The sequence below is a fragment of the Pezoporus occidentalis genome, unplaced genomic scaffold (genome assembly GCF_034315485.1).
Source record: "Pezoporus occidentalis ecotype Australia unplaced genomic scaffold, CSIRO_AGI_Poc_V1 ctg18, whole genome shotgun sequence".
NCBI classification, from domain to species: domain Eukaryota; kingdom Metazoa; phylum Chordata; class Aves; order Psittaciformes; family Psittacidae; genus Pezoporus; species Pezoporus occidentalis.
In genome coordinates, this window is record NW_026913640.1 from 5,003,693 (window position 1) to 5,021,891 (window position 18,199).

The window sequence follows — 18,199 nt, forward strand, 5'->3', positions numbered from 1 at the left end:
AACTCAAACTGCTGGTGAGGGCCAACACTCTTTGCCACATATTGACCCTCTCCTTCTTCAGCTAAGCATGTCTGCTGGATCACTTGCATTGGTGCTTTCCTCAGCTTTGGAAGGAAAACATAAGCAGTGTGAGCAAGACAAGAGAGCTATGGGCATGGGGAGACTCCTACCTCTGTGTAAAACACTGGTCCTTGGGTTGATTTTAACACAGACCAAGCCTTGCTGTTTGGGAATGCATTTTCCAGCAGAATTCAGCTCTAATTCAGACAAAAATCTATGTTTTGGACATTATTTTTGTGTGGTGTAAGTATATATATATGTGTATATATATATATATACATTAAATTAGGCTATGGATGACTATCAGCCCAAAGAGGCTCCCTATCACCATAGTAGGATTAGGCCCTCTGCTAAGCAGAGTATAACAGCCAGTTGGACAAATCAACCCCAAACTTGTCTGGAATAAAACCCCACCTTTTTCCTGAACAAGCATCATTCCCTCGCCAAACTGCGGCACCACTCAGACCTCAACCATTTTGCCTTCAGGCTTTTCAGGAACAAACACACACAATTGTATTATTTTTATAATGGGAAAAGATTACTTTTCCATGCTGCTGTAACTCAGGGCCAGCCAATGCAATTTTGCTCAAGCTGTCAAACAGTAATGCCATCTCAGAGAATGTCTACAGAATGTGTCTGTGAATGACACTCAAAAACTCAGAAGCTTGTGTTTATGTTGCAGGAAAAAAGACTGTCCAATTACTCAATTCCTTGAGTAGTCCCAGATCATCCCACTACATGCAGGCTCTCAACCTGAGCATTGAATTTAAAAGTGTAGCAGCTTTAGGCCTCCCTGGAGGCCTCAGTCAAAACAGGCAAGTACCTCAAGTGGAAATTCAGATCTCTGGTGCTGTAAATAGGGTGATGGAAGCACTCACCTGCCTCTATTCACTAAAAATGGAGCCTACAGCAGCCATACTCCTCATGTAGGTACCACATCCTCCGTTCTCAGTGGGTAACTTCTGGGCTCTCACTGATTGTGCAGCTCATCACCCAGGGAAGCCAGAAGTGTCTTCACCTGGCAGAGGTCCATGTTACACAAGTGTCTTGCGCTGCACTGAATGGTGATGTGCACATATATATACCCTTCAGGGCAACCAGGCCAGCCCAGAAGGGACTGACACTCAGGCTGAACACAGGTAAGCAAGTCCAGCAGTGGATCTCAGAAAAATCTACATCTAGTCCTGCTCAAGCCTGAAACTGCTTAAATTCCACTGGTGTATTATTTTTTACCTCCAGGCACTCAAGAGGAGTATGACTGCTGGCCTGGTAGTTGATAGGAGCTGGGAACATGAGGCACAGCTATGCCCAACCAAGACTTGGAGAGGACACTATTAAATAAAGTCCCCTGAGGTGTTCAGCTTAGGAGGCATTCTCAGGTCAGATCTAATATGCACCAACAGGATGAGATTCTCGTCTGCAGCAGCTGTTCTCATTTAAAACATACCCAGAGGAGACAGAAGAGATATGCCCAAGCTTCCAAAATTCCTCCAGCAAATTGTAACAAGGCATGAGATGAAAAATCTCTCCCCAGTGGACAATGCATAGACAAAGCTGAGCAGACACTGCTTTGCCCTTTTTTGTTTTCCTCTGCTTTAACCAAGGAGAGTCCACAGTCAGCTCAAAAAAAAAAAAAAAGGAAAAGAAAAGAAAAGAAAAATGCCCATCAAGCCCAGAAATGTCAAGAGTGAAGAAAAACAGAGGGGAAAATCCCCTGGGAATGTATTTAAAATACTTAGTGTGTTTTAAAAATTCCCTGTTATTTTTCAGCTCAGTGAAGCTCCCCATGGCAACATCAGCTCCTGCACAGGGAAAAGTGTGAGCTACAGTCATTTGCTCAAAGTAACCTTTGTCACTAATATAAAAAAGCCCTAAAAGCTGAATAAAGTATTTCAAAATTTGCAAAGACTGTTTGAATCTGTGTTTTGGTTTTTGTTTTTCTTTCTCCCACTTAATACTGAAAGTTTACACTTCTCTCTTCCAGAAGTAGACCAACAGGCAATCAAAATTATCATCCTAACCTTGGGTCCTTCTGATGGTGATTGTCTGCCTGTTTTAAAATGTAGTTGGGACACCAGCTTAACCTGGGATGGTACAAAAAGCACAGGCATCAGGTCTTGTCCTCAGAGCTCAGTTAGATCACTAAACAGCTTTTGAAACTCGCAGTGCCTACAGATCCTTCATTTTATCTCTGGTTTAGTGAATAAATAAGCTTCTGTAATTATTAACCACATTTTATTTATGTTTTCGATATCTGATGGATGGAATCTCCTAAATGCTGAGATAATGTTATTCTAACCTCTTCAGGACTGACACCTCAGTAAAAGGGACAGTGCCTGATCCATGGTGAACAGGAAGATCAAGTAAGTACTGTGAGAAAGCAAATCTTTTCTTTCATCCAACACCTTTAGTTGACTAAATGCATGGATTGTTTTTGTGTTTGTTCACAAGTACCAATGTCTCAGTTACACTTTCCATTCCAACTGTAGCAGCCAGCAAGTGGGACTTCTAAGTTTTTGCATCTGCTTCATTCCTATAAACATCCTGAAACCCCTCTGTGCTTGTGACAAATGTTTCAGTGACCATTATTCCTCTTCCAAGTTCCTGACCTTTGATTTTCAAATATATGGCATCAAATTAGAATGCAGTCCTCATAACACCTGTTGCAAAGAAATTACATTTTCTTTGTTCCAATAACAAAGTTTCAATGACTGTGGAATAAATTTGGGCAACTGACTGGTATAAAGGCAAAGAACCTTTGTAAAGTAGGTAAAGTGTCCCTTGCACTTACCTGCCTGAAAAAGTGCTGTGTTGTTATAGCAAAGACATCAAAGCCACAGCTGGCTCTTCTAAGTTCATCTCGGATAATGCTTAACTGTCGGGACTGCTCATCACACTTTTCCTTCAACCTCTGAATGAACTGCTTTTCAGCATCTCGACTCTCTCCTGGTTTGGGGGAGAATCCATTCTTTGGGGTCGTTGGCCTTTGCTTGGGATGTCCTAGAGAGTAAAAAGAAAAGACCATCAAGGTCACTTACTTCATATGTATAGACATGACCTTTATGTATTTCTGAGGCTTTTGGGCTCAACCTTACAAAAGAGAAGAAAGGTCTGTAACATTCACACAGATACATAATGACTTTCCAGAAAAGCAAGAGCACAGTAAAATATATTACCCTAGGGGCCAAAGATTAAAGCTTTGCAACAGTCATCTTGCCTCAGGATCTGAGCCTGAAGGTCTGCTAGGAGTTGAGAAGAGCTCTCCTAAGTGTCTTACTGACAGCTGAGACTGTTAGAGGAAGGCTTCATCTCACCTGTGTTAGAAATCTACAAGAATAGAGGTCTGCATCTTGATGTGTGATACTGCTCTTGAATGACAGTGAGAGAAATGGGCACTTCCAGGTTGATATTCACTTTATCCTATTGTAGATATGGAAAAAAATTGGATGATATTTACACTCTCTATATGATTTCTTTGGCCACCTGAATGCCAAGCTTGGTGACTTGACAGAGGTGCCAGATTTTCTTTGCCTTTGCAGATTTCCTTTTGTCTCCAAATGGGACAATGTGGAGCTGCAGCTGTCCTTCTCTGAATGCAGAAACAGCATGGGACGATTGCTATTAGGATATAGCTATTTTTTTTTTATCAACATTAGTGTAGTCTACCTTGCCAGTTCCCCTTTCTCTCCCCTGTACTTCTAAAGTTGCAGTGCAAAACAGATACATACAGAAATGCTGCCAGGGACTATGTAAGGCTGACTGATTACCCCACTGGCTCTGCATGGCTGCTCTCTCTGCACCATAGGTCACACAAGAATTGCTATATGGTGTGCCTGCAGAAATGAGTCCAGGCAGACTTTGGCTCCTCTGACATGCTCCAAGTTAGCTTGAAGCAAGTCTGATCCTGTATAAAGATGTGAAACCACTAGTGTAGCTTGTGTTTAGGATATCAGCTCAAATACAATCTCATATTCACATATTCGCAATAACTAAAGTTTACTCATGGTAAGCCACCTCAGAGAAGTGAGGCTTTTATCCTGTGTTAAGTTCATATCCTGCTTCAGTCAATTGTCCATTTCTCTGGATATAATCAGCTATGAGGGTGAAGCAAGAAGGGGTAATGTTCTGGTAGTGTGTGGTTGCTCAAGCCACTGCCTGGACAATCTGTTTTGTCTGCACCTTCTTAGCTTTCTGTGAACTCTCCTATGCAAACATGGTCAGCTGGGCAACACCTTTGCACAGCTTACTGATTCCTTTTGCTACCCTCAGTTCTGTTCAGCTGATGCTGTTTAGCTCATTCCCAAATATGAGCAAAGAATCTCTGGTTCTTTTCCTCAGCTCCTCTCACTAGTCCAGGCTTTTAGCTCAGGAACTGGAAGAAGGATAAAATAGACCCGTGTTCCCATGTGTTGATAGAGATGGTGGATATTGGTCTGGATACAAATGAAAAATGAACGTTTCTGTGTTAGCAAAAAGGGTTGGGTATGCAAAAATCTGAAAAAAAAAAAGAAAAAGGCTATTTTTTTTTTTTTTTTGGTGTCATAATATACAGGTGCTGAAAAACAGTGCAGAAAGAATGTCTCCAACCAATTCTCAGCAATGAATGTAACAGGGGACAGTCTTCTGCCGTGGATACTACCTATCCCTTTCCCCAAAAAGATAGAAGAATCCTTCCACAGAGATGGATATGACAGTATGAGTTTGAGCCAATTTGTGATGTAGAGCATTGTTCCAGTGGTAATTTTGTCAGATAGACTTTTGATACCTTAGATCTTTATGAGTGTGGCATGGGTGTGCAAATGGATCCTTAGGGCAATTTTACTAGTTCAGGCAGGGAAGCAGTATGGCTTTGCCAGAGCAATACACCAGGAGCATATTCCTACTTTTTCAGATCCCAAGCTTGTGTGAAGCCACTGGGAGTATATCTTCTAATTTGCTTGACTATGTTCTGGCTCCAGGCTAAGCTCCAGCAGAGATGCTCCCTCATGTCTCCAGGAATCTCATACTGCAACTGCAAATAGCCACAAGTGCAAAACAGCCTGTGAAACTTTGTGCCCATGACTTGGGTTTACAAAGAGGAATGCCAGCTTTTGCAAAACTAACTTCATGATGTTGCAAGACCTAAATAATACTATATGGGATATTAGAGAGGACTTTCTCATTAAGAAAGTTCAACCAGCACAGCTATTGCCTCTATCCATTTTCGGGTCAGTTAAAGCCAGTACACCTTTTTGTGAAGGAACAATAGTTTCTTACTGATTCTTTCTTTCATGTAAAGGGGCTCTTAACTGTATAGTAGGTATTACCACAGAATAAGAAATTCAGTAAAGCAAGAGCCATGAATGTCTGTCTTTCTAGTATAGAAGTCTTGGGTTGTTAAGAAAGCATGGTGAGGTTACAACAGAAAGCATAGGGAGAAGGGGGTGTAGGCTCTTGAAATAAAGTTTTAATTAAAACAGAAACCTTTCAGGTTGCTTTTTCTTATATCTTTCTAGCTTTCCTGTTCACTGGAACATTTGAAGTGTACATCTCTATGCTGTCCTTCGTAGTATTATAAGCTGTCCTTGTAAATTAAACTGTTCTATTCTCCTCAGGGATAAATCTGAATTTCTTGGTTCATTTGTGTCTAAAAAGCAGCTTACTAAGCTTATTCTGCCACTGATGTCTCTCCTCTGTTGCTCTGCACAAAACAGGGTATATATTAATGATGCTGGCCCTGATCCTGAATGTCCTTTTTGCTGATGGTGGGACCAGAGGGGCAGACCTAGCACACACTGAAATTACTGAACACCTTTGATCCTCTTCAAAACTCCCAGGTCTTTTTTATCTACCAGAGTGTTTGAACTAAAGAGGCATAACAAGTGTATACCCCTAATTAACACTGTCTATGAGGATTTGGGTGGGAATGCAATTTATTTGCCTTTTAACTGTCCAATTTCTGACATTTTGGTAGGGAAAGTGTAATTACTTTGACAGGATTGATAACAAGCAATCTGTAGAGTAACAGATGTCACCATCCTAAAATGGAGTGGAAGGAGAGCACCTGCATCTAGGAATTCCTGCTCCTATCCACAGATTTCAGGAATGGTATTGAATGAATAGATAAAATTAAGACCCTTAGAAGACTCTGCATCTCTTGCAAGTCTTCAGGAGGACTGATCCAAATTCTAAAGATCAGATTCAAGGCTAATAAAAATTTGTATGACAGTCAAAACCCAGTGCTGATTAAAAGGAACTGCATGTGAGGAGGATGGTCACAGAGGGAAAGCAACCTGGAAACAGCACTTGGAAATTTTAGAACCACATGTAGCTGTGGTGGAGTTACCTGTGGACACATGCTCTCTTACCACAAAGTGTAAATGCTGCATGAGTTTGTGATCCTGATGGAGGAAACCCTATGCTACTGCCCCCTGGTCCCTGCTGCACTCACTCCTTGTCTCTTTAATGACTGCTTTGATTACTTTTTGAAATATTAAATGGGTAAAAAATTGTCTTTCTTTATCGCCTTCTTATTGCTGTTGTTATTTCAAAGAATGCTAAAGGCTACTCTAAAAAAATAAATGAAGATGGGATTTATTTTGCTATTTGAGCTTTACAGAGTCAAACAATTTTAGGCTGCCAGAATTTCAGACAACCAAGCTTAAGAAATCCTAAATCAATCTGACTGAGAGAGGGTAGGTACTCAACCTCTCATGACAAAGAGGAAACATTTGAGGCTTCATAAATCAGATATGCCAAAAATTTAAGCCCTGAAAATCGTGAAGTCACCCATGGAAACGCGTGCCTCCTTAAGACAACACAAATACACAGTACGAATATGCCTGTTTCATTTTGCTTTCTAATTCTAGTGGAAGCATATCAGCTTTGCTGTTACATGCTGTTACAGCCACAATCAGTGCTGATGCTTAAATTGGACTCCCACCATTATAAACCCTGATGAGCTGCTGGTCTGGCACTCTACACAACAAATTTTAATTTGTATATTTCTTGGTGATCTCACCACGTGCAAAATAGATAGAACATAATAAAATTCAGAGGACAGTACTAAGTTAATCTTTTTAATCTCGTATCTATATAAGGAAAAGAATTTTAAGTCCTGTTGGTCCTTGGAAAGATTAAATTTAACCTTCCGTTTTCTTGATTTTGTTGTTTGTGAAGGAGAAGAACAGGGATTGGAATTAGCAAGCATGAAGAGACTCTTGATGCAAGTCATAGGATCTAAAAAGCTGCTCTACATGTTTTATACTTCGCCATCAAATGACGAAATATGAACTTTTACCCACCATAATCAAATACCATAGAGCCATAGAGATGACAGTTAAATTATTTGAGTCTGAAAAACTAGGCAACAGAACAGAACTGCAAACACAGTGAAATCAATGGGACAATGCCCACTCATTTAAAAAGTGTTTAGGTCAGCCAAAAGACAGCCTTACAGAAGCCTTTAGGTACCTTATACATTTGTTAATGTACACTTTGCAGACATAAATAGAAATAAGTTCTCTTCACTTGAGTAAATAAACAAATGTATTTGGAAATGCTAAAACCTTGTGTTTGTGCTCAGTATTGAGAAGCAAGTTGACAATGCCCCAATAGCATTCTGAATGTTATTTCTATAGATAATACTCTTTCCGGTTATACATATAAATAGCCCAGGGAATTTAGCGCCTCTGCCCAATAGTAAAAGATGATTCTGAGTAATATCCTATCACTCCAGGTAATTGTCTGAGGTTTCTTTTATTTCACTGTATCTATCTGTTCTCTTTTTCTATAAGAAATTTGTAAAGTTGAAAAAAATGTTCCTGTGCCCTTAAATATGTAATAGCAACAAATCTTTGTTTTGAAGGGGAGATGATTGCACAGTTGTTACAAAGAAAACAAAAGTCTATTCAGCTCATGCATTGGTATGATAAAGCCTGCTGTACTCACAGTGAGCTTAATGAAACTTGGACACAATCAATCTTCACTTAACAATAGTAGGTCTCAGAGTTTACTATGTTAACAAGAGCTGCAAAGTCAACAAGTTTAAATCTTGCCTGAAACAGTGCTTTTAGGTTCATAAATACCTGGTGAATGGAGCTTGGTGGCTGTTACTGCTGATTTCTTAGGGGATGAAACAGCTGGTCTGTTAGCATCCTGATCTTTTTGTACTTCTTTCTTCAGACCTGTTTTAGAAAAAAAAAATAAGGTAGAAAGAAATCAGTTTTATAATTCTGTTTGCAATTGTACAGAACTATGTCACTAATGTACACACCAGAATGGCAAAATATAATTATTTCACCAATACACATCCTGGGCTTCGTGCAGAATGATTCTACCCAGTACTGTGTTGTATGCCAACCTGCCGCTTCTGCAAGCATGACTGCATGCATGTGGCTGAGCTGACATACACAGCACAAAAGAAGATCAGAAGAAGGCCTTACACACTCACTTGGTTCTCCAGCCATCCGCAGAGTCACAAATGCCATTAAAGCACAAAGAGTTACACAGTAGTCCATTCTATCTGTTCGGAGCTCTGTGTTCCCTTTACCTTGGTGTGCATCCTCATCCTGGGCTGGAGGAGAAGCTGAGTAGGACTGCACAAAGATGACTTATACAGGGATCAAAATCTTCAGGGACACTTGCTGGATGACTGGCTTTCTGTTCTCTCCAAAGCCTCAGCTAGTCACAGTTGCAGTATTAGGCTTATTTTTGATGCATCATTCACCTTCACCTTGTCTGCATGAGGACTTGCAACCAGTGAGCTGAGGACACAGCATTCGCCACTCGCCATAAGCCAAGCTTCATATTCTCTAGCACTGTCTCTTAGCATTCAGAGTGACTTCCAGCTTGAAGAGTACCTCTGTGAGGAGCACATACACACACACAAGCTCTGAGCCCAACTATCTGAGGGAGGATGGCACAGGAGACCATCTAAGAACCTCTTTGATTCCCTTTGGTCCATCTCAATTTTCTCTGCTGTTTGTAAATTTGACATGTTGAGGATACAGGTCTTATTTGTGATTAATACTTTTCACAGCGATGTGACTGAGGATATAAATTTCCTGTGTCTGCCACCTACTACACTGTATTTTACTGAAAAGCAGGACATAAAATAAGTTTATGGTGGCATTTCATTACTAAGGAGCAAGTGAAAGCAACCTGAGATGGGAGCTCTGAGACAAAACCAGAGCTTGTTTAAGAAGGTATAATTTATAGAGTTACAAATTCAAGCATTACTTTTTATGGCAATGAGGCCTTATTTTTAATGTGGTTTTCAAAATAAAAATATGATGTGCAAATGTGCCATATACGAAGCTCCTCCATGAATTTTGCTGTGCAAATGTTAGACAATGGTAGGGAAAGTGAGTTTTCCTTACGCTTTCAGTGGTAACAAGAGGCATATAAATACTTTTGTTTTGAGGCATTTTCAGTGAGGAATACCTGGGGAATTAGTTCAGGCTGTTAGCCTTAAGCACAAAATGAGGAACAATTCCCCAGTTAGAGGTCAGTTAAAGAAAACAGAGCAAAGAAGCAAAGAATCCAGCAATCACCACCATTCTGCAGAGAGCAAGGGGAGGTCTGCAGAGAGCAGTGAGACTTGCATGCAGGTCTTGCATGGTGCCACGTGGGAGAGGTGGCTGCATGGGGACATGAGCCCTGGGAAGTGGGACATCTGCAGAGCAAAGGTGCAAGGACAGGAGAGTAGGACTAATAACAAGGGCAGAAAATGAGGATAACTGCCCTTCTTCAGTTTACAAGATTAGGAGGGCTCCTGAGGTCTGGTAGGGGCATCAATGCAGCAACTGGGGAAGAGAGGAAGGGTTGTGTAGCAAGGGAAAAGCCAATGCACAGTGCAGCCCTCCTGGGAAGGGGCTGGAGAGAATTGCATGGGGAGCTACAGGTTATTCAGCTTCTCCTTCATACGTGGAAAGGTCCTGGTGGCCTCTTTGTGGCCTTCCTTAGCAGAGAGGGATTTAGGAAGCATGCAGCAGGCAAAAGAAAAGACAGTCCACAGGAACAAACTATTATCATTCTGCTAAGCTCATCACCCACAGGGATATCTTAAGGGAAGAGCCGTCCCTGGCATCAGACCTCAAATAAGAGCTTGTTCCAAATGTTTTTCTAAAAGGTGGGTTTATTCTTCTCCTCTCTTTTGAAACAACGACTGCTGGTTGTTTAAAAGGGAAACATTCAGAGAACATGCTGATTTCAAGGGAAGTTCCTGTAGGGAAAATTAATTTTTAAATGAGAGGAGTTTGGGCTCTGAATTTGTCATTTCGCAGAATTCTAGAATTTTAAGTTTAAAAAGATCTGTAGGGGAGCACTGGCATGATGATCAGCATAATGCTGTACCACAGGGTACGCACAGCAGGAGATTATGTAGTTCAGTCTTTTCTACCTTGAGGGGTACTAGGAGTAACTCAAAGGTTATAATGTACATACAAAGTCTGATGCTCCACTGTAAATCAGGAAACAAGACAGACATTTCAGTTGCTATTACAACTGAATGTGTCAAATAATACTTTGACTGTCATATGCATTTTGTAATATTAAAAGGTGTTGTGCATACACTCATAAAACCGCAAAAAATGTAAAATGAGATTATGAAAGGAAATTAGGCACCACAGGTATATATTTCTTGAACCTGCAAACTGTTTTAATTTTGTTCTAAATTTGTCTTTTAAAAGGTACATTAACTCTAACCTGGAACAAAATTTACTTCAAATTCTTAGTGTTATTGCCCACAGGCTTGAAATGTGTAATTCCAGTTAGCTCTGTGCTAAATGCCCATACATCACTTTTTATACCTGCAGCCTGTGTAATCAAAGCTCTTAGCACTGAGCCTCTCCACACAAGGCTCCTGGCAGAGCAGGAAGAACTACTAACTTCCAGGCTTCCAGAAACAGCTTGCAAGATTCTGCCAATGCCTTCCTCTATTGGAGCTCATGGAGCAAGGAGAAGCCTTTCCAGTAGCCAAGAATAAAAGCCACAAACTACTAACTTTCATATGAATTTACATTCCATCTAAGGTTACAAATCTCCCAATGTTTCCTCTCTTTTAAAAACTGTACCTGTATATAGTAATGGATATTTCAGGCCATAAGATAGCTGTGAGCATCAGTAATTGCTCTTGTTTCTACTAGTGTGGTTACAGCAATTGCTTTAGAAAATGCATTCAAATGCACAGTTCTGTAAACAACACACATAGCCTGCTTCAAACCAAACAGAAGGAGAAAAGTCAAAATCAGTAGAAATACAAGGCAAAACACTCCAGACGTGTTAAATCCATCACCTGGAGAAACAGCAGACAAACAAAACCATTTCTTCATTCCCCCATCGTTGCTGAATGTTAGCCTAAGAACCAGAGCTAAAGATGCCTTATCTGAAACATCTTCTCAAGACCTGCTGCAGAATGAGCACTTGTATTTGCCTGTACCTTTCTGAGTCTTTAAAAGGCAGGACAGTGGGGTAGGCTTCAATTTAGTTTCACACTTCAGACTGAAAACATGCTAACAAATTACGCATTGGGTATTTTCTCCAAAACAAATCCCAATATGCTGTAGACATCATTAACAATTCAGCGGGACTGGCTGCATTCAGTTGGATTCCAGCTGTTCTCAAGCGTGTTTTCCAAGTTAACTAATGCAGTCTGCAAGTTTAAATAAACCCAAGGAAGTGTTTTCAGTCACTCACAAAGAACCACTTTGAGCTTTCTTCTGCCTTTCCCCTTGATACTCAACTAGTCGCGTTCTTGGTGAGTAATGACACATTCATGCACACATTGTTTGAGACAAGATGAGCAAAGCTGACAATATGTATTCTGTACAGTAAGAGCAGTCTAATTCTCTCTAGAGACTCTCCACTGCCTGTGATCTGTAAGACGCTGAAAGACTTTGAATAAATAAGTAGATGTAGAAGAAAGACCGCGTATTTGTTGAAGTAGAAACTGCTAACTCTTGTGCTTTTCCCTTTGTGCTTGTTTTAAATTCAAAGTCAATCTGATAAGAAAAAAAGAAGGACAAGGATTATTCCATTGACTCATCTGAAAGTGACTGCTCTCTTTCTGTGTTAAGAAGGAAGGTCTCTTTATCTGGTGTTAAAAAAAACAAAACACTAAAGGCAAAAATAAACCTGACAAAACATTCTTTGGACTGAATAAAAAAATCTCAGGGCAATTCAGAACATCCAACTTTAGATGCAGAGTTAAAACAACCTCTTCATGCCATTTCACATGTATCCCATGACATTTTATTGTTGCTGCCTCACACAGTTGTGCTACACCATGTTTTAGACTGGGTCCCAGGACAGAGTAGTACTACACATCCCTATGTTCAGTACAGCAACAACCTGAGTGTAACCCACTGCATATTCACTATTCTTTTAATGAAAAACATTTACAAAGGGTAACAAAGTGGCTGGAGGATCTCCTCCCTTCATCCCTGCAAGAGCATTGGTTCTCGCTTTTCCTCTCTCAGCTGATCTTAGCTCATCCCTCCGCCTCTGAGGTTGTGTTGTCTGGATTTTGCGGAAGCTGATTAAAACAAGTACATTTTACCTTTTAAACTTGCTAGCGAGAGCTGTAATAACACTGACTTCATTTTTCATCTTGACTGATTGCATTTAACAGCCTTCCCTGTTACTTACAATCTACTGGTACATGTAAAAGCACAAGAATTGACTGGGTTAGTTTTTTTGAACAATGTTTTTGATTGTCTTTAATTTAATGGGCCAAGTAGAAATAAACTGCACAAATGAATTCCTTATTGCTATTGTCATTGCTCTCAAATTAGGAAGTTTCTAACGGGGAAAACCAGTCACTTTTATATGAGGTAAATATTAAAGAAGAATAACAACCATGCTGAGATAAGTATGCTGTAACACACACCCCTCAAACCCCACAACACAGAAAATACAAAATCCTTTAGCTCTCTGATTTCATAGACCATTGGGTGACCAGTCTACCCTGGTGGACAGAGCTGAGGTCTGAAACAAGCAACAACCTGATGCTCAGGAATTCGGAGGAGGACTGCAGGCACAAACGAGGAAGTCTAGAGGAGCCTTAGTACGCTGAAGGTGAACCAAAGTTTCAAGACAGGAGGGTTTAGAGATACCAAGCTGAATTTTCAGTTGGTTTCTATGTTGTGAGAGAAGGATGTGGCTAAACAAAAACAGAGATGAAACCATAGAGGAAGGTGTATTACTTGAACAGAATAAAATTATGCAGAGCTGATCAGATGTAAACCACTTCTCAAATCTTTAAATACAATGATTGAACCATACTTTCTTTTCACTTCCTGAACTGCATGCAAGTTCTGTTGACTTTGTGGGAGCCATGCACTCAGCTCCCCAGCACAGACCTATCTTTTAGCTAGACATTTCTGCTCATGAGTCACTCCTCCTGAATGTGCAAAAGAGTCCATAGCACTAGAAAACACATCTCCCTTTGCCTCCTCTGAACAAAACCAGATCTCCCAGTCTCCTCTCCTGACTTGTCCTGTCATGTGCCACACTTTCTTGGCCATCTTGGTGGCCCTCTACTACTGTAATTCCAGTATGTTACACTGTTCTTGTCCTAGGATTCCCCAAAATGAACGAAGTTGTGAGTAGCCACATGTGAATAAGGATAGGACCTTTGTTGCTGCAGGCCACACTTTCACTAGTGCAGCCCAGTATGCAGCTTGTCTGTCTTGTTACAAGCACACATTGTACACTTAAGTTCAACTTGCTGTCTAGGAAGTTGTTTTTTCAGAAGTGGATCTTAGCGGCACAGTTCCCAGTGGAGACCTGCTTTCACCTTTAAACAAAATGTAAAATAATAATAGATATGGTAAATATTACTTAGGTTATTACTGTATTTCTCAGGGCAAGTAATATGATTAAGTGAAATTAAAGGACCTGACTCGCTTTTTCTAGTCAAGTATGCTCTTTTTTTATTTTTTATATGTTGACAGGCATGTAAACATGAAAGGCGTATAATAACAAGCTAAAAAGGGCTGTGCAACACACTGAAACCTGATCAAGTGTAATCTTTTCATAGACCAATTGAAAGGCTACCAGTTCATGTCTTCAAAACAATCTGCGTGACAACGATCTCCCACTGCTATTGTCCTATGACAGAATTTTTTTAATCATCTGAATTACTGCACAGCAGCAGCTATAGGAGTCCGTTTTCATTAATCAAACGTGTTCTATTCCCTGTAGTCCAACTTATTTGTCAGGCACTTTCCTGTGAAATATCAGGAGTATAATCTCTCTTGAGCAGTTGTCTCTTTTTTTTTTATAATGAGAATTTACAGCACAAGTGATCTTCTCAGGTAACATCTATCACATGAAAGATTTAATGTGACTTTTATTGGTTATTTTCCACTCATTAATATAGATAGATATGCTCATTTGTGAACTAATTTACTATTCAGGCATGGTTAAAATTATGTGCATCTCCAAAATGCAAATATAATTCTTACATCACCTGATAATCCACTGTTTCACAAATATTATTAATATTGAAATCACTGCCATTCTTTTTGTAAAATACTTTTTCCTCCTTTTACTGCTGTAAGATATGCTGTATACAATACACAGCGTCCATACATTTTAGCTGTAACTGTGGAGTACACTAAGCACTTTAGTAACTGCAATGTCTTGCACAGGAGCTTGGACAGATGCAGTATGTGTTTATATGCGCATATGAAACATCAAGCCCTATAGCAATTACCACTAGGTGATTGCTAGGAGTATTGTACATAGAATATCTATCATATAATTCTACAAATACACAGAATATACAGAAAGAATCATTGTGGTTTCCCTACTTTTCAAAAGCTTTATTACATGGCTGATTTAAGCTCTGCCATTGGGCCAGCCTGGCCTTCTGACTTTGACTGAATGAGACTGGTGACTTCTTCAAATGCAAAATTCACCCCTAGGTTCATGTTATTGATTCACTTTTTCTTACGGGAAAATGTGTTCCACTTTCAAGATAGTGTATGTTTGCTCTGTAAGTCTTTTCTGCACAGGGTCTTACCCCCATGCACAAGGAGGGGTACGTGGTACAAAGATACATAGCTAAAAGCTTCCATCCACGGTGGAAACCACCTCTGTCTCCTTGGTCACAGCCTTTGTGCAGTCTCCTGCCCTGGGGCAAAAAAGGAACAGGAAACTGTGGTGGTTTAGTTCCTTCCAACCATGACTCCATGGTGAGACTGGGCTGCTGCTAGTTCATCTGTGTTAAAACTGGGCTGAGATGGAGGATAAACATGTGGCACACCAACCATCCGTTTGTAGATGTTTTCCTCATGATCCAGCTGCAAATAAGAGGTAAACAACAAGCAGTCTTACCAGGTTAAGCCACTCTTTCCAAGAAGGGGCTGTAAGATGAGTCACTTCTTCCCAGGCTACCCTGACAACCTGGAGCTGGATATCTTAATACACATTAAAAAACTGGGCTGCTAACTAGGAACACGATGAAACATGATAAGGATAAATCCAAGTCCACCTAAGACTTTCTGAGATGTATTGCTGACACTGAGTCTTCCCTTAAACATTCCTTTATCAAGCACATAAACTGAAGGACTGGGAAGGTTGTTCTCTACATCCATGCAACAAAAACTTGCATCTGGATCTCTTTTAACTACATTCCCTGTGAGAACAAAGACTACCTTCAATACAAGGGCACCCAAAATGGTCACTGGATATAAAATAATCTGTATGATTCATGGAAGAACATCTTAAGTGATTTGTCTTTTCTATTGTTCCATCTTCCTACATCATGGTTGTTCTTCTCTTGTTCGGATTGTCTGTGCAAGCAATTATCATTATGCAATAGTTTGGAAGAATATTAGACTTTTATTCATTCCACTGTTTTCAAGGCATTTCAACCCTTCGGTCCAGAGCACTGGTGAAGGTGCTGCTGTTGCAGTGATGAGGTAGGCTGCCTTCCCAAGCATGACATTCATCATCTTTATTACATGTCAGTGTCAGTGACCCAAGGAGTGTGTGTGTGGTGGATTAGTTTTTAGCATATCTTCAAACATATTTGAAACATTGATTTTACCTCTCTCCTACCCTATGATGTCCACCAATGACAGAGTTGCCCAGTATGGGCTTGTAGCCTGTGCCAGTGATTGCTCTTTCCATTTTACAATGGCATTAAACACAGTCCTTTTACAGTGTCTGTACATGCAGACTTTTAAGCTTTACATCCTCTATCTGCTGCAGGACATTCTTTTGGGGACTGGCCTTTTCAGCACACCCATGAACTTTTTCTGCCATTCTGACAAAATTGTGAAGAGTTTTTATTAGATGCTTTTGTTTGCCTGTGATCAGAAAGCCCAAACCAATATGAACACTTTGCTGTCCTTTCTCCATTTGCTTCATTTTATCTGTAGCATCTTCCTCCCAATTTAATAGAGTTCAATTTTTAAAAAGATGGGTTTGTGCTTCATCATTTAAAAGATGTGCAAAACCGTCCAAAAGATACCAAACCAGAAGATTTTTATTCTATATGGCTCCCTATCATATTAGGATATACAGACAGCATTCATATATTATTGCAAGAGAGGCAGTATCAGACTTGCTAAAACCCCTTGTCTTTATCACTGCTTTGATTTATTTCCACTTTTGCTTCCAACAGATACTGAGCATAACGAGAAACCATAATTTTAAAAAAGTCATTTGACCACAGATACATCTACTGCTACTTTGGCTCATATAAAAATTAAATCAGAGCATTGGACTAACATAGTTTCTTTTGCTTCTGTTGGTTGTACGTATCAGCAACTTCCTAAACTTGCCTGTTCAGTATCTCCTTCTGACTGTTTGCATAGCAGAGCCAGGTACCCCTACTTTATACATTTAGTTTCCTTCCAGAATAAAGTAGGCAAGTTTTAGTTCACCTTACTGAGTCTCCCTATCAAGACTAGACTATAAGCTTAGTGAGGTGGTGGAAACGGTCTTCATACACTGCTACATCCAGTCTTTGCTGGTACAAACAGAGGTGCCTTGCTGGGAGGAGGCTGGGCAGGTGACTGGAGCCCCTCAGAGTGGTAGAGAGTAATTTCAACTCTTTTCCAGTTCTGATGGATCTAACATGCTCTAGCAGCATCCCTCTTGTCTCTCTGCTACTCTGGCTTGCATAAGCAAGCATGTGAGTAAATCACATCCCTGGTGTGGAAAGTCCATGGTGGGCTGCTGGATTGAAACCTGCCTCCTGTTTTGCACTTGGCTGTGGCAAAGATTAGGAAACATGAGCAGAGTCAGACTAACAGCCTTGCAATGAGAAGAACAAATCTGACTGCTCTCCAGTGTAAGCCTGAACACAGCACATCCTGCATCAGGCATACCTGTGTACCCATGCACCCACAGAGACAAGGACTGAACACAGCACTCTACAGCCTAGCGGGAAGAAAATCCAATTCAGAAGCTATACCACTTTGTCTCCAACAGGCCTATAAACTCAGACACAGCATGACATTAACTGCACATTACAGCTCCTCACCTACAAGCTCACTTTTGGCCAACTTGAAGCATGGGCAAAGAGCTTTCCTTTGTGTGCACCCACAGAAGTAGACATGGTTCCTGGAGGGTTATACAAAGACAATAACAAATGCTCTGAAGTAAACTACACTGAAACTAAGTGATGAAACAGAAAACATCTATTGACAACCTCAGGACAATGAGCAAATTAAGGTTATTTAACAGGAAGAAAGTTGGAGAACTTCTCACAATTCTTTATGGCCTTTTATTGTTCAGCTTTGTCCCCAGAGGAGTAAAATCCAGCAAAAATTAGTCTTTTATTTAAAAAACTAAATAATTTCCTAGATTAAAATTCCAAATTAAAAGTTCACTTTAGCTTTCTGCCAGCCTCAGTAATTATTTTTCCCTTCAGTACTTATGCCCTGATGTAATGGCAAACACTTTCTGGATGCCTACTGCCTGATCAGTATTGTTTTACATCAAGTTGTGATTTCTGCTCTTCTGTGTGTGTCTGAGATTTGGAGCATGTGGAAAATCAGAGGTGACAGCCTGAACCATTTGATTAGTCTTGCCTATGATAGATCTTGTGTTCCACATTAGCATGATTACATATCAACCACCATGGTTCCAGCTCATTTGATTGCTCCAAAATGGAAACCTCCATGGCAAGGACTCGTTCCTG

General features: G+C 40.3%; 1 protein-coding gene across 2 annotated transcripts in view; it reads right to left on the reverse strand.

The window, feature by feature from the left end:
• MTUS2 (microtubule associated scaffold protein 2) overlaps positions 1–18,199 on the reverse strand; it is a 284,828-nt gene that overhangs the window by 51,425 nt on the left and 215,204 nt on the right. For both annotated transcript variants that reach the window (XM_062615081.1, XM_062615082.1), the window contains exons 7-8: positions 8,127–8,225; positions 2,852–3,060 (exon numbers count right to left, since the gene is read on the reverse strand). In XM_062615081.1, coding sequence (XP_062471065.1) covers positions 2,852–3,060; positions 8,127–8,225 — 308 coding nt within the window. The remainder of the gene's footprint in view (positions 1–2,851; positions 3,061–8,126; positions 8,226–18,199) is intronic.